This window comes from Pelophylax lessonae (assembly GCF_965119305.1).
Source record: "Pelophylax lessonae genome assembly, chromosome: 12".
Taxonomy (NCBI): Eukaryota; Metazoa; Chordata; class Amphibia; order Anura; family Ranidae; genus Pelophylax; species Pelophylax lessonae.
This window is the reverse complement of record NC_138779.1, coordinates 189,856,540-189,872,778: the sequence shown is the minus strand read 5'-3', so window position 1 is coordinate 189,872,778 and position 16,239 is coordinate 189,856,540. Positions and strand designations below refer to the sequence as shown.

At 43.7% G+C, this 16,239-nt stretch overlaps 1 protein-coding gene across 1 annotated transcript in view; it reads right to left on the bottom strand.

The window, feature by feature from the left end:
• LOC309568029 (cell adhesion molecule CEACAM1-like) overlaps positions 1-16,239 on the bottom strand; it is a 70,615-nt gene that overhangs the window by 44,739 nt on the left and 9,637 nt on the right. The window contains exon 4 of the mRNA XM_082273603.1: positions 4,410-4,688. Within this exon, the coding sequence (XP_082129729.1) occupies positions 4,410-4,688 (279 nt within the window). The remainder of the gene's footprint in view (positions 1-4,409; positions 4,689-16,239) is intronic.

The following is a 16,239-nucleotide window of genomic DNA, read 5'->3' as shown; positions in this document are numbered from 1 at the left end:
GAAGTGACTCCTCATCGCAAGCAGGAAGTGACTCCTCATCGCAAGCAGGAAGTGACAGCGCGGCCGCGGCCGAAGAGGGAGGAAGTAGAAGGAAGGTGAGTATATTTTCTTCAAAAACAAGGTAAGTAAAGAAAAATAAAAATTCGGGAGCATCCATTTGTTTTTCAGGGCAATCACAGCAAGCGGATGGGCCAAACTTGTTTTTGAGCCCGGAACTCCGCTTTAACCACTTCTGGACTGGAAGATTTTCCACTTTAATGACCAAGCCATATTTTGCGATTCGGCACTGCGTTACTTTAATGGACAATTGTGTGGTTTTGCGATGCTGTACCCAAACAAAATGAATGTCTTTTTTTTCCCCACAAATAGATATTTCTTTTGGTGGTATTTAATCACCTGTGCGATTTTTATTTTTTGCGCTATAAACAAAAAAAGAGTGATAATTCTGAAAAAAAAAAAACAATATTTTTCACTTTCTGCTATATGACATTCCCCCAAAAAAAAAAATTAAAAATCAAAATTTTTTTAACATTTTAGACCAATTTGTTTTCTGCTACATATTTTTGGTAAAAAAAAAAATCGCAACAAGCGTATTTTGATTGGTTTGCGCAAAAGCTATCGCGTCTACTAACTACGTGTAAGATTTATGTAATTTCTATTTTATTATTTTTTTTACTAGTAATGGCGGCGATCTGTGATTTTTAGCGGGACTGCGACATTGCCGCGAACAGATCGGACCCCTAACTGACATTTTTGACACTTTTGGGGGGACCAGTGACATTACTACAGTAATCAGTACTAAAAATATGCAGTGTTACTGTAATAATGACACTGGCAGGGAAGGGGTTAACACTGGGTGATCAAGGGGTTAAATGTATGCCTCATGCTTACTGACGTGTGTGTGTGTGTGTGTGTGTAGGGGGGGGGTTCTGTGACAGAGATCGCAGGTTCAGCTATGTTGAATCCTGTGATCTCTCCCTGTCTGTCACAGAGAAGATCTGCCTGCTTTGTTTACACAAGCAAACATTGTGGGTGATCAAGGGGTTAAATGTGAGCTTAGGGGAGTGATTCTAACTGTGGGGGGGGCGTGGCTTGTGAAATGATCACAGAGACCTGTGATCCTATATAGAAGGATTACAGACGCTCTGTGATCATTCCAGAGAGAAGAACGGTCAGCTGTGTTTACAATAACCGCCTGCCCCGTGCATCAGAGTCCCCGCTGCCGAGTGGGGGGCAGGAGCGTGCCGCTGGCGGTGCGCATTCGCCATCTAGCTGCAGGCACACGACCGATGTAGTCATATGACGCCCAGTCAGGATAGAGCAATCACTTTGTGGCCGTTATTTTGCCATGTAAGATGGGCAGGAAGTAGTTAAAGGATAAGTCCAGGCAAAACCTAACTTATGCTAAACCTGCTCTGCGCCAAATTCTAAACCTAATCTAACCCTGTAAAGCAAAAATATCTGTACTTACCTTTTCTACACCTGATCCGGTCCGGTCTCCAGTGACGGAAGCTCTGTGCAGGAGAGGACGGACAACAGCTGTGAAATGAATAGGAAGTGATGTCACCCATAGAATTACTATGGGGCTTACGGTATTGAGTGCCTCTCCTCTGCACCCACCTCCACGCTGAAGCCCCCGCTGACAGCTCAGCATGGGACCGGACCGAAGTACAGTGATTTTTGCTTTACAGGTTTAGATAGATTAGGTTTAGAATGTGGCACAGAGCAGGTTTAGCGTTAGTTAGGTTTTTGCCTGGACTTCTCCTTTAAGCCCCGTAACACACAGGCAGAATGTCGGAAGACATTTGCCGGTTCAAAAAAAAACGAAAAAAAAAAACGGCTGTTCGGCTGGCTTCTATTGGACGTACATGGTGGAAAACCAGCATCTGACCGATTCCCAATCAGCACTCTCAGCCAATGGCAGAGAGCGCTGATCGAAGTGTTCTGGTGGGGGGGGGGGGGGGGGCCCTGTCAGAACACAACAGCTAAGCAGGGGAGATTGCTGAACTAACTTTGCATGGTTAGTACAGCGGCTCTGGCCAGAGCTGACAGTTTTTTTTTTCGTGCAACCCGCGAGATTGCATGAAAAAAAACCAAATAGCTTGTACAGGCTTTAGACTTGAGGCTCATTCACACCATGTCTGTTGAGCTGCATCGATCTGCATAGATTAACACAAGGGCACATAGGAAATGATTGCTTTTTATGTGCCCTGTTCACACTGTAAGATTTGGTTGAGGTGTGGTATCTGCATTTTTGTGCAGCTCACTGTCCTGCAATGCAATGTGTCACAATGCACTGTGGTGCGTAGACTTGAATGAATTCTCATTTCATAGGAAACTAAATAAAATGTATGCATTTCTAGTGCTGAAGTTTATGTAATAACGTTTTACGAAAGGGTCTCAATGTATACTTCTGAATGAATTAATGCTCATAAAGGATAAGTCTACCCTAACACTAAAATCTATACCTCCACGATCTAACACTAACCTATCTAGCTCTGTAAAGAAGAAATCAGTATACCTTTTTTGAAGCCAATCCGACCCGATCCCACACTGAGCTGTCAGCCGCGGCTTCGCTGTGTAGGCCGGTGCAGAGGACTCAGCCGACAACGGAAGCCCCATAGTAAGCCCATGGGTGACGTAATTTCCCATTAATTTCACAGCCGTTGTCGGCCGTGTCCTCTGCAGAGCTTTCGCCGCTGGAGATCGGGTCGGATCGGCTTAAAAAAAGGTATGTATACTGATTTCTTCTTTACAGGGCTAGATAGGTAAGATAGGTCTATAGAGGCAGGTATTTTAGTTTTAGGGTGGACTTATCCTTTAAATCTTTAGGGAATTATCCTTGTTCAAATGGTGTTAGTGGGGCACAAAAGGAAAAGTATGTAGGGGAGCTCTATATACCAAGGAAGATGAGATAGCTGAGGTAATAGGGATGTAAGTATTGGAAGGGGTAATGGATTTTATATTAAAACTCCACAATACTTGAAATGTTACTAAACCCACAACAGTAAAATCAGTATGTATATGCAGCAAAGCATTCTTGCTATACTCACTGTGAAACCTAAAGAGTTAACATTGTGTAAAAAGGCTGTTTGATCTTGTCTTCTCTGATCCTCCCCTTTTTCCACAGTCCCCAATCTATCTGCTGATAGAACAGAGCCTTTGGGGCACTCTGCACATGCTCAGTTTGGTGTGTATTGCTAAAGAGTTTTTTTTTTTTTTTTCTTGGGAGGGTGCATGTGATCGGCACAGGGCCAATCAGCACTGTCCAGACAGAGGGTCATTGGTCACACAGCATCATAGGACAATCAGGGGAGAATAAAATACTCCTTCTTCAAGCTTTAACCAGTGTTCAGCTGAACACGGGTAGAACTCGCAAGACTGCTATATACTGCTGATGAGAAAGGGTAATTAGCAGTTTTAATGAACTAAAATGATTGTATTTCCATGTTCTGTGTACTGTGGGAGACCAGATATAGTGAATGCAGGCTCCTGGGTTTAGTAACACTTTAACTCTTTTCCAACTAGCTGATGTCGTTCAGGTCCTTCTCTGCTGCCGGTTCTTTCGGGCACTGGGTCTTCGGACATTCTGATTGGCCATTTTAGGATGATGTAACTTCTGTGCATGCACAGGGGTTCATTCATCCTGGCACCAAGACAACACGCCAGTAATGTAAACTGAGCTGTGGAGTGAGAGGGTCCTTTTAAGGGTGCCCGCATCGCTGTCTGGGTAACAAAGAAACTTCCCATTGACTGTCAATTGGTGAGTCCTTTCCAGCTTCAGAAGACTACAGCAGTGTAGTGCCATCACAAAGGACAGTAAGAAGACCGGTCAGTGATGGGCCCAGTCTTAAGAGCTAGATCACTGACCTTCAGTCGTGGAATAGACTCTGCAGACCATATAACTGCAGGCTCAGGTGAGTATAAAAGGTCATTTTTAATTGTAAATGGGTAAAGGGGTTGTAGGGTGGTAAAATTTGCCCAGCGATGGGCTACACAATTTGAGCCTCTTGTATATGGCTGGACTCCAAGAGGATTATCATTGACCAAGTTGGTAGGTTTTGTATTGCTGCTCACTCAGGTTAGTTTAAATGACTATTTCTCAATGGGTCGTGGTCCCACTTTCTAAACATGCCAATGTTTAGGTTTTATTCCCGACTATGCCAACATAACCTAGCACAGCATTTCAAGCCTACAACTTCATGCCAATAACCCTGTGAGCCGAGAAGACCTACTTCTTAAAAAATATTGAATGCTTGGCATAGGTAGAGCCTTTCCCACTGACTTTCACACTGAAATGATTCTCGAATTATGAGCTCAGGCAGGAATTTCCATGACATAATTCACAATTAAAATTTACTTGGCACAAAAAGATCTTGTGTGACTTTGACCCTTAACTAATTACTTACCTGATACACTTAGCTGCAGGATGTTACTGATGCTGGTACTGGCAGGATTCTGGATGGTGCAGGTGTACCTTCCGCTGTCATGCTCTGAGATTGTCTTGAAGTAGAGGTTGGAATCCCGACAGGCCACATGGGGTTCTGAGCAGATGTTCTTCCCATTACGGTAGAAGGTGTAAGTAGCAACATTCTGCTTACCGGCATCACAATGAAGAGACACATAGGAGCCATTATAAAGATGATCAGGAGCAGAATTAGGAACGAGGACAGGAGCAGTGAGAGGGGCTTTAAACAATAAGGGAAAAAAAAAAAGTTACCTAACATTTTTATTTTCAGTAACAGAATCAACAATTATTATTGAATAATTATATCCAATATTAGGTCCACTTAAAGGACAACTTCAGTCTGAGTGCAGCCCACATTCTTACCTTCCTCCCCATTCCAATGATTTTCCCCATGTGGCCCTATCCGGATCTGCACAATCTTTGAAAAGAAAATGTTTCAGGCGGGTCTCCCTACTGTACATGCAAGATGTAGCTGCATTCATTGCTATGGGTAAGCTGTACTCCATTGGATGGCTTGAAGCCACCATGAATATGACTGATTTTTAACAAGGAATAGAACATTAGGTGGTGGACCCATTTGGAATACTTTCTTTCTAAAGGCTTTGTGGCACCAGGCAGAGTCACACAGTAAAAATCATTGGAATGGGGAAGAAGGTGGGTTTTTTACCTTGTGGGCTACACTCAGGGTGGAGGGTACCTTGAAGCAGAACTAAATTCCTCAGCGAGGGTGAGGGATCTTGCCATAATGTACAAGAACGTATAGCGTACTTGCACATTATGGCACATTTACCTTCTAGTAGTTGACAAATAGATAAAATGACACAACCTGAACAAAAAGCTCTCTACTAAATCAGTGCAGTTAAAAAAAAAGGCATTTACCTAGGGTCATGCTGCCCGAGGCTGCCGTTTTTGCTGTCCCTCTGGGTTGGTTGCTAGAATACTGGTGGCATGCCTACCACAGCATTAATGGCTGCTTGGTTTCAGGCAGCCATGCCATACAGCACAGTGGTTGCTAAGATGCTGGTGGCTGGGCTGTTTAGCACATTGGTTGCTATGATGCATGCATACTGGGGGCTGAATGTTCACAGAGAATAGAGTGTCCAGTATTACCACTACAGCCTCAGTACCACCCTCCACTGTGCCTCTAGAAATGCCTTCTGAGACACAGTGGTGGCTGGTGCTCCGTTGGCCGGGGGGGCGGCAGACCCCCCCCCCTGGACCACACCAGGCCGCCACACACCGTACCCTCCCCCCCCCCCCCGAACCACAGAGAGACAGGAGACAGGACAGGAGAGACAGGACAGGACAGGACAGAAGAGACAGGACAGGAGACAGGACAAGACAGAACAGGACAGGACTCCCCCTCACTTACCCTGCCTGGATGCAGCAGTAGGCGGAGGCTTTGGCTTCTTCCCCCTGTCTTCTGCGTCTCCTCCCTCCTCCTCCATGCCCAACGGCATGGCTTCTCCTTTCGGGCCAATCGGGAAATGGGTGTCAAAACCCACTTCCTGATTGGCCAGGAGGAGGAACCATGTGACAATAGCAAATTTTCATTTGCTATTGTCACACAACTGGGTGGGCTCGGGGCGCACTGCTCTGTGCCCCGAGCCTACCCTTTTTTTTAGTTTTTGAGAGCCTCTGGCACTAATCACATAGTTAAAAAAAAAAAAAAGCCCCATTGAACTCCATGCGTCTGGCGCCCCGCATGCAGATTAGGGGGCCGGACACATGGATAGGGGGGGGCGCCCCATATACACCAGCCGCCACTGCTGAGAAAGCCTCCTCAATTAGCCTCAAAGATGGTATAGCCTTGGTTTTATTATTCATTGAAGGGTTAGTACCTTCAAAATGTACATCCAAAAATGCTTTATAGTACAGATACAGTCTAATATTGTCAAGCAGGGTTTCTCATCCAGAGTTCCTCCAGAGGTCAGCAATTTCTGTCTTTTAGATAAGTTCCCACTGACACCATTGATCTTTCTAGATATCTGTAAGGGAGTAATTCTTCCCAATACCCACAAGTGTAAGGAGCATTCTTCCCACTGACCATGAAAGTAGAGTACCATGAATTGTAGACATAGTAATTTTTTAAAATTAAGTTAAAACAGCGCTAGCAACAGATAGTATAACCACAAATGGTGAAATCAATATAAACACAATAGGTGCTTTATACCATATAAAGTCTCTTAATAAAATTAATATAAAATTAATATAAAAGTGCTCAAGTGCAAGTCTTTGTTTCTTCAGTGCAAGTGGATAAAGGTGCTCAAGTGCATGTCCATCCAGGTGTATTAAGTGCTCACATGAGTGACCCTCCAGGTCCCCTACTCACCACACTATAGATGGCTCAGCGTGTTTGGGTATAATGATGGGACTGTGACGTCCGTGCTCCAATATTTCATCCAAATTAGGATCGCTCCGTTGCGATAGAAATGGGTTTCCCCGATATATGTGGATGAAAGAAAGGGGCTAATAGTGTAATACGTTCAAGAAATATATTTATTCCCCCTCAGTTTAGGTTATACTCACAAGAACAAACAAGTGAGAAAGCGATATGACAAACAGGAATGCTGCTGTTGGCGTGTGTTCCACCGAGACCAGGAAGCCCGACCGGAAGTGACGCTACGTGGCTCCACGCCGGAAATACGTCAACGCGTTTCACCCTGATAGTGGGCGTTTTCAAAAAGACATCATTTCCGGGTATGGCCAGTCTATTTATATCCCGCTTGGGTACAGTTCATATCCGGGATATGGAATACATCCGGTGAGTAGGGGACCTGGAGGGTCACTCATGTGAGCACTTAATACACCTGGATGGACATGCACTTGAGCACCTTTATCCACTTGCACTGAAGAAACAAAGACTTGCACTTGAGCACTTTTATATTAATTTTATATTAATTTTATTAAGAGACTTTATATGGTATAAAGCACCTATTGTGTTTATATTGATTTCACCATTTGTGGTTATACTATCTGTTGCTAGCGCTGTTTTAACTTAATTTTACACATTTTTCCAACAATTGGTTCGGATGCACAGCAGCTGCACTTTAATTGATACACTTATCAGTCACTATTATTATCTATTAATTGTGTTGAGCGCTGTTATAAGTTTGTTTTTTCCATAGTAATTTTTTAGCAGGGGTTCCTTGAGGTTTGAAAGTTATTTCAAGCGTTCCTTTGTGTTGAAACAGTTGAGAATGGAACACATGGCTCTATGAAAGCCTAACTGCTTATAGATGATCAGTGCATTGTATGGAAGCAAAAGCTATGGAGGGTGGCCTATAGACTGACAAGGATATAATGAGTTGGGATAAAAGAACAAAAAATCCTTCACTAAATGTGAAGTATGGAAGAACCTTAAATTAATAAACACATAAATAATAAGATAACTGGAGTTATTTAATGGGAACTAAGAAATGGTGGGTGGCAAGACTCTAGTAACAAATAGATTACTAATTTAAAGTAGGATTAGTGAGGAATGATTAAAGAATCACTATGAAAATACCCGAGCATACAAGATGCACAGGCATTTATCTGGTTGTGGATGGTAAAAAAACCTTTATCTCTAGTGCGACCCAGAGAAGAGAGAATAGACAGAGGGTCGTCATGATTAAGGGAGGAACAGGTCAGAGAGGGGTTTAAGAACTCTGTAGTTTAGTGTGGTAGGGGCATAGCTTACTTGATTGGTGGCTGAGGGTCAGATGGGTAGGGTGTAGCAGCAAGGGTTAGTGCAGGGGTCGATAGGTAGTTATTCCAGAGAGTCCAAGCGACGAGAAGACTTTCCCTTCCTCCCGCCCTGTATTCTGGGTTTATGGTGTATTTTTTTGTGTTTCTCATTTTATATAAAAAAAAGAAAAGAATTTGAACATTTGTCACTTTTGTCTAAGCAGTTTCAAGGTCAGGAGGTCTTTGGGGGGGTCAGTGAATAACCATATTATTAAAGAATGGGGGTATGGCGTTCCACCTGGTTGGTTGTTGGTGCTTCTCCCAGGAGCTAGCTTCCCTGGGGGAAAGTCTATAATGTGTATGGTTGATTATAGTAATAAAGTGTGTGTATAGATTTGGTGCCTCAATCCAGTTTATGTGGGACTTTCAGGGCACTGAAAGTCCCACATAAACTGGATTGAGGCACCAAATCTATACACATACTACCCCAGGGAGGTGGCAAAACCCTTATTGCAAAAATATTTAGAGGATCAACCCCCCTTCTTTATAGTAATAAAGTGTACCTTAAGGACACCCAAAGACCCTCTCCTGGTTGCATTGTTGAATTTACATTGCTGAAATTGTTCTTTTTTTGTTATTTATTAATTTGTTAATAAATTGGCTGCTGCAGCCATTTAAACCCACGTCACGCAATTTTGTGTCTTTATTATAAGTTTGAGGACCGAAGGTTGACGAATCCACTAGTTATGATAAAAGTGTAGCGCTCTTGGGCCGCTGAGACTATGTCTAGTTTTCCTTTACTAGTACACAGTTACAGCTCCTTGCACATCAACAACACAGACCCAGTTTAGGGGGTGTCTTTTTGTGGATTTTTTTTTGCAGAAACTTGAATGGGAGAAGATTTAAGGACTCAGAATACTCCAAAGGATAGCAGAAATCAAGGGGAGGAGAAACATCTTACAAAATCCTCTTGAATTACCCTTGACTGGAGGTAATATGAAACATCCAGTAATTCTAGGTCTCTGTAAAAGTAGACTCAGACCATCCAGTAACCTATGACTCAATTCTCTCTAGTGCATGCACACCTGAGAGTCCAAAACCAGGTTTTACAATTTTCTACGACAGCTGTCTACTACCCAGCTTCCACGTGATGCTCTTCAGTGAGGAAGCAAAAATCCTTCTCCAGGCCAGACTCTAAGATGATGCCCTCCAGCAAAAATCCTTTTAGCATATCTTCTCCAGGCCTTCAGCCCAGCACCTGCTGGGCCCAAACAGTAACTCTAGTACACAGGCTGCACAACGGGGGCAGCAGCCCCACGGCAGAAACACTCTGAGCAGTCCTCCCAAACATTTATCACCTCCCTTAACCACTTAAGCTCCGGAAGATTTTACCCCCTTCCTGACCAGGGCCTATTTTGCGATTCGGCACTGCGTGACTTTAACGGACAATTGCGCGGTCCTACGACGATGTACCTAAACTAATTTGATGTCCTTTTTTTCCCACAAACAGAGCTTTCTTTTGGTGGTATTTGATCACCTATGCGATTTTTTGATCATGCGCTATAAACAAAAAAAGAGCGTAAATTTTGCAAAAATAACAATATTTTTCACATTTTTTTATATGAAATCCCCCCCCAAAAAATGTAAAAATCAAAATTTTTTAACATTTTCGCCCAATTTGTTTTATGCTACATATGTTTAGTAAAAAAAAAAAACGCAAAAAGCGTATTTTGATTGGTTTGCACAAAAGGTATCGCGTTTACTAACAAAGGGAAAGATTTTTGTCATTTTTGTTGTTTTTTTTTTTAACGAGTAATGGCGGCGATCTGCGATTTTTTTTTTGCGGGACTGCGACATTGCGGCGGACAGATCGGACCCTTGACTGACATTTTTGACACTTTTGGGGTTACCAGTGACATTACTGCAGTAATCAGTGCTATACATATGCACTGTTACTGTAAAAATGACACTGGCAGTGAAGGAGTTAACTGTATTGGAGAGGGAGGGGTTAAGTGTGTCCTAGGGGCGTGTTTCTAACTGTGATTGGCTGTGGCTACTAGTGTAAGAACAGAGATCAACGGTCCTACATAGTAGAACCATCTGATCTCCATTCTTACACAGGGAAGAACGACAGACGGCTTTGTTTACATTAGCCACCTGCCTTTCTTCCGGTGTAACTGACGATCGCGAGTGCCCGGCGGACATCGGGTCCGCCGGGCACACGCGCGGGGGGGTCCGTGACCGCTTGGGAGTGGGAGCGCGCCTCCGGCGGTGCGTGCTCGCTCCCTAGGGCCTCACAGGCTAGCGACGTAGTACTATGTCGCTTTGCGTGTGAGGGGCTGACCGCCGCAGTAAATAGTCGTGCGGCGGTCGGCAATCGGTTAAGCTGGATACACACTATACAACATTTGTTGGTAGATTTCCTATAGATTTATCTTCAACTATGTAGAGCAAGGTCCTGCCTGATTGCATACAAATTGAAAGTGTTCAGGTCTGACCTCATAGTATATGATTTTGGTAAGTCTAAAGGAAAAAATCTAAAGAAAATTGTATATTGTGTATCCAGCTTTAGTCACCTTCTGAATGCCACTCCCAGGGATAAATATTCAAAACTCACTGGTTGATCTCCTACACTATCCACCACCAAGCTTATGGAAACCTGAACTGACCAAGAAAACAGATCACTACTCCCCTGTGTACAGTGGAGCCAAAAACGAAATTTAGCCTAAAGCCCCGTACACACGTACCGATTGTCGGCCGTAAATATTCGGCCGAAGACCGATCGGCCGATTGTAGGCTTGTTAGTATGATGCTTCCGACAGCCGACTGCGACTTTTCGGCCGAACAAAATCTGGTGTGCATGCTATAAAATTTTTGTTGGCCTTCAACAGAACGGCCGATTGTTCGTCAGTCAGTACAGATTTCGGCCGACAAAAATGTGATGAGCAAGACTGGGCATGCTTAGTGAAGAAAAAACACACACGAAAAGTAAACCAGCACATGACATCACTTCTGCAGTTGATTGTTGTTGGCCGACAAAATTCGTGTGCAGTCTAGAGCACATTTCAACCAACACAACAACACTGGACAAAAGACGGCCGATCGGTCGGCCAACAATCGGTGCGTGTGTACGGGGCTTAACTTTTGTCGGGGCACTACATATGTTTGTTGTCCTGCTGAAAAGGAACTTTTATTGAATCTCCTGAGAGATCAGTGGAGGTCTACAGACTGACAAGGTTATGATGAGGTGGGATTAAAAGAACCCCTAAAAAATCTTTCACTAAACATGATGCACAGAACAGCCTTGAACTAAGAAACATAAAAATAATAAGATAACTGAAGTTAAGTAATAGGCACTAGAAAATGGTGGGTGGCAAGACTGTAGTAATAAAGAGATGAATACTTTGGAGTACAATAGAAGAGGAATGATTCACTACCCAAGCGTAAAAGGTACGAAGGCAATCATCTGGGTGTGGAGGGTGAAAAAAATCTTTATCTTTTGATAAGCATTTATTGTCCTGGTAAGAAGGAACTTTTATTGAATCTCTGAAGAGTTCAGTGGAATGCACCATTAGACATTAACTATATGGTCAAAGTATTGGGACACCGGCCTTTACACGCACATTAACTTTAATGATATCACAATCTTAGTCTGTAGGTTGCAACATTGATTTGGCCCACCTTTTGCAGCTATAATAGCTTCAACTTTCCTGGGAAGGCTGTCCACAATGTTTAGGAGTGTGTCTATGGGATTGTTTGACCATTCTTCCAGAAGCCCATTTGTTTGGTCAGGCACTGATGTTAGATGAGAAGGCCTGGCTTGCAGTTTCCACTGTTATTCATCCCAAAGATTTCTAGCAAGTTGAGGTCAGGACTCTGTGCAGGCCAGTCAAGTTCCTCCTACCCAAACTTGCTCATCAATGTCTTTCTGGACCTTGGTCTGTGCACTGGTGCGCAGTCATGTTGGAACAGGAAGGGGCTATTCCCAAACTGTTCCCACGAAGTTGGGAGCATGAAATTGTCCAAAATGTCTTGGTATTCTGATGTCTTAAGAGTTCCCTTCACTGGAACAAAGGGACCAAGCTCAACCCCTGAAAAACAACCCCACACCATAATCCCCCTTTCATATATATTCAGTATCTCACAAAAGTGAGTGCACCCCTCCGATTTTTCTAAATATTTTATTATATCTTTTCATGTGACAACATTGAAGAAATGACATTTTGCTACAATGTAAAGTAGTGATTGTAAATAAATTCACTGTCCCCTCAAAATAACTCAACACACAGCCATTAATGTCTAAACCGCTGGCAACAAAAGTGAGTACACCCCTAAGTGAAAATGGCCAAATTGGGCCCAATTAGCCATTTTCCCTCCACGGTGTCATGTGACTCGTTAGTGTTACAAGGTCTCAGGTGTGAATGGGGAGCAGGTGTGTTACATTTGGTGTTATCGCTCTCACTCTCTCATACTGGTCACTGGAAGTTCAACATGGCACCTCATGGCAAAGAACTCTGAGGATCTGAGAAAAAAAATTGTTGTTCTACATAAAGATGGACTACGCTATAAGAAGGTTGCCAAGACCCTGAAACTGAGCTGCAGCACGGTGGCCATACAACGGTCTAACAGAACAGGTTTCATTCAGAACAGGCCTCGCCATGGTCGACCAAAGAGTGCATGTGCTCAGCGTCATATCCAGAGGTTGTCTTTGGTAAATATATGTATGAGTGCTGCCAGCATTGCTGCAGAGGTTGAAGGGGTGGGGGAGTCAGCCTGTCAGTGCTCAGACCATACGCCGCACACTGCATCAAATTGGTCTGCAAGGCTGTCGTCCCAGAAAGAAGTCTCTTCTAAAGATGATGCACAAAAAAGCCAACAAACAGTTTGCTGAAGACAAGCAGACTAAGGACATGGATTACTGGAACCATGTCCTGTGGTCTGATGAGACCAAGGGCGAGACCAAGATAAACCTATTTAGTTCAGATGGTGTCAAGTGTGTGTGGAGTACTAAGACAAGTGTGTCTTGCTTACAGTCAAGCATGGTGGTTGGAGTGTCATGGTCTGGGGCTGCATGAGTGCTGTCGGCACCGGGGAGCTACAGTTCATTGGAACCATGAATGCCAACATGTACTGTGACATACTGAAGCAGAGCATGATCCCCTCCCTTCGGAGACTCGGCCGCAGGGCAGTATTCCAACATAATAACAACCCCAAACACACCTTCAAGAGGACCACTGCAGCTAAAGAAGCTGAGGGTAAAGGTAATGGACTGGCCAAGCATGTCTCCAGACCCAAACCCTATTGAACATCTGTGAGGCATCTTCAAACGAAAGGTGGAGGAGCGCAAGGTCTCTAACATCCACCAGCTCTGTGATGTTGTCATGGAGGAGTGGAAGAGGACTCCAGTGGCAACCTGTGAAGCTCTGGTGAACTCCATGCCCAAGAGGGTTAAGGTAGTGCTGGAAAATAATGGCGGCCACACAAAATATTGACACTTTTGGCCCAATTTGGACATTTTCACTTAGAAGTGTACTCAATCTGTTGCCAGCGGTTTAGACAATAATGGCTTTGTGTTGAATTATTTTGAGGGGACAGCAATTTCTACACTGTTATACAATCTGTACACTCACTACTTTACATTGTAGCAAAGTGTCATTTCTTCAGTGTTGTCACATGAAAAGATATAATAAAATATTTCCAAAAATCTGAGGGGTGTATTTACTGTTGTGAGATACTGCATATATATATATATATATATATATATATATATATATAAATATCTCTATATATATATATATATATATATATATATATATATGCATTTGCTAGGCCCTGCTACATTGTAGGTGAAGGAAAAATGCACACAGGATTTATACTAAGACAAAAATATTGTTTCTGAGTGGAAAAGACTAGCTTGTCAGTGTTCTCTGAATTTTGTAATTCTGTATCACGGCCTGGAGCTTGAAGGCTTCAACGTTTCTTGGGTGGGACAAAGCCTTCAATCCTATATCCAGGCCCAGGTGATAGCTGCATTTGTTTTCTTTTTAAGGCTTTCTTTCTTCTATTTTCACCTAGTGATCCAGCCACTAAGTCTGTTGCTTTTCAAAAGAACAAGCTCTCTTGCAGATGTGTCAATTACAGGGATGCGACAAACCATTTACTACTGACAGGGGTTATTACAATGACCAGCTTTTATTTATTTATGTAAAATCTTTATCCCAGAAGGAAAAAAAAAAAAAAAAACAGTTCCTGTAACTGCTTATAAAGTATTAACTGAAGTTTGGCTTCTAAATTTGCTAGTCCATAGACTGACAATGCTGCTGTCCAAATGTGCCTCCAGTGCACCTTCATCCAGAGGCTCTCTAATACAGGAGGTGTGTTACTGGCTAGATCACCCAGTGAAAACAGTGTGAAAAAAGCCTAAATAAAGAAAATGAATGCAACCATCAGATCTAGTGATTGGTAAAATGCAATGTATTATATTTTTAGTTTTAGAGGCTCTAATAGGCTTCAAAAAAGGGTGGGCTCAGGGCACAGAGCCCACCCAGTTGTGTGACAATAGCAAATGAATATTCCCTATTATCACACGGATCCTCCTTCCAGCCAGTCCTGAGACCCGTTTCCCGATTGGCCGAAAGGAGAGGCTATGCTATTGGCCAAGGAGGAGGAGGGAGGAGACGTAGGGGAAGCCGCCGCCTGCTCTCCACTTCAGTTCAGGGTGAGTGAGCCGGCGATGGGGGGGGGGGATGGTATGCTGTGCGGGCGAGCTGGTGATGTCCGGGGGGTATGGTGTGGTCCGTCTGCAGCCCCTCCGGCCCATGGAACACCAGCTGCCACTGTGTGGTTTAGAATAAATGCTTTCATGAAACCATACTACGGTATGTGAATTTTTTTTTCCAGAGGTGACCATCCATCTATCCTCTAGTGGTGACCATCCATCCATTCTCTAGTGGTTATCATCCATCCATTCTCTAGTGGTTACCATCCATCTATCCTCTAGTGGTGACCATCCATCTATCCTCTAGTGGTGACCATCCATCCATTCTCTAGTGGTGACCATCCATCTATCCTCTAGTGGTGACCATCCATCTATCCTCTAGTGGTGACCATCCATCCATTCTCTAGTGGTGACCATCCATCTATCCTCTAGTGGTGACCATCCATCTATCCTCTAGTGGTGACCCTCTAGTGGTGACCATCCATCTATCCTCTAGTGGTGACCATCCATCTATCCTCTAGTGGTGACCATCCATCCATCCTCTAGTGGTGACCATCCATCCATCCTCTAGTGGTTACCATCCATCTATCCTCTAGTGGTGACCATCCATCCATCCTCTAGTGGTGACCATCCATCTATCCTCTAGTGGTGATGGTGACCATCCATCCACCCTCTAGTGGTGACCATCCATCTATCCACTAGTGGTGACCATCCATCCATCCTCTAGTGGTGACCATCCATCCATCCTCTAGTGGTTACCATCCATCTATCCTCTAGTGGTGACCATCCATCCATCCTCTAGTGGTGACCATCCATCTATCCTCTAGTGGTGACCATTCATCCATCCTCTAGTGGTGACCATCCATCCATCCTCTAGTGGTGACCATCCATCTATCCTCTAGTGGTGACCATCCATCTATCCTCTAGTGGTGACCATCCATCCATCCTCTAGTGGTGACCAATGACCATCCATCTATCCTCTAGTGGTGACCATCCATCCATCCTCTAGTGGTGACCATCCATCTATCCTCTAGTGGTGACCATCCATCCATCCTCTAGTGGTGACCATCCATCCATCCTCTAGTGGTGACCATCCATGCTGTGAGCACTGGCAATGGAGGATTTCTTTCTCTGTTTCTGCTCAAGCTGTGTTTGCCTATCTTGAAATAAGACAGGCATGTACTTTTGGTGAGTGTGTTTCCTATTGGGTGGTGAAGGGAGCACTTTGGATCAAGGCATTGATTGATTTGTCTCAATACTCACTGGATGCTTACAGTATAGTAGTCGCTGAGAAATACAATTCAAGCAAAAGAATATATGTTTTAATTTTGGACACTTTTTATTTATATGTTGTTCATAATGATCACTTATTCATTTTTTTAAC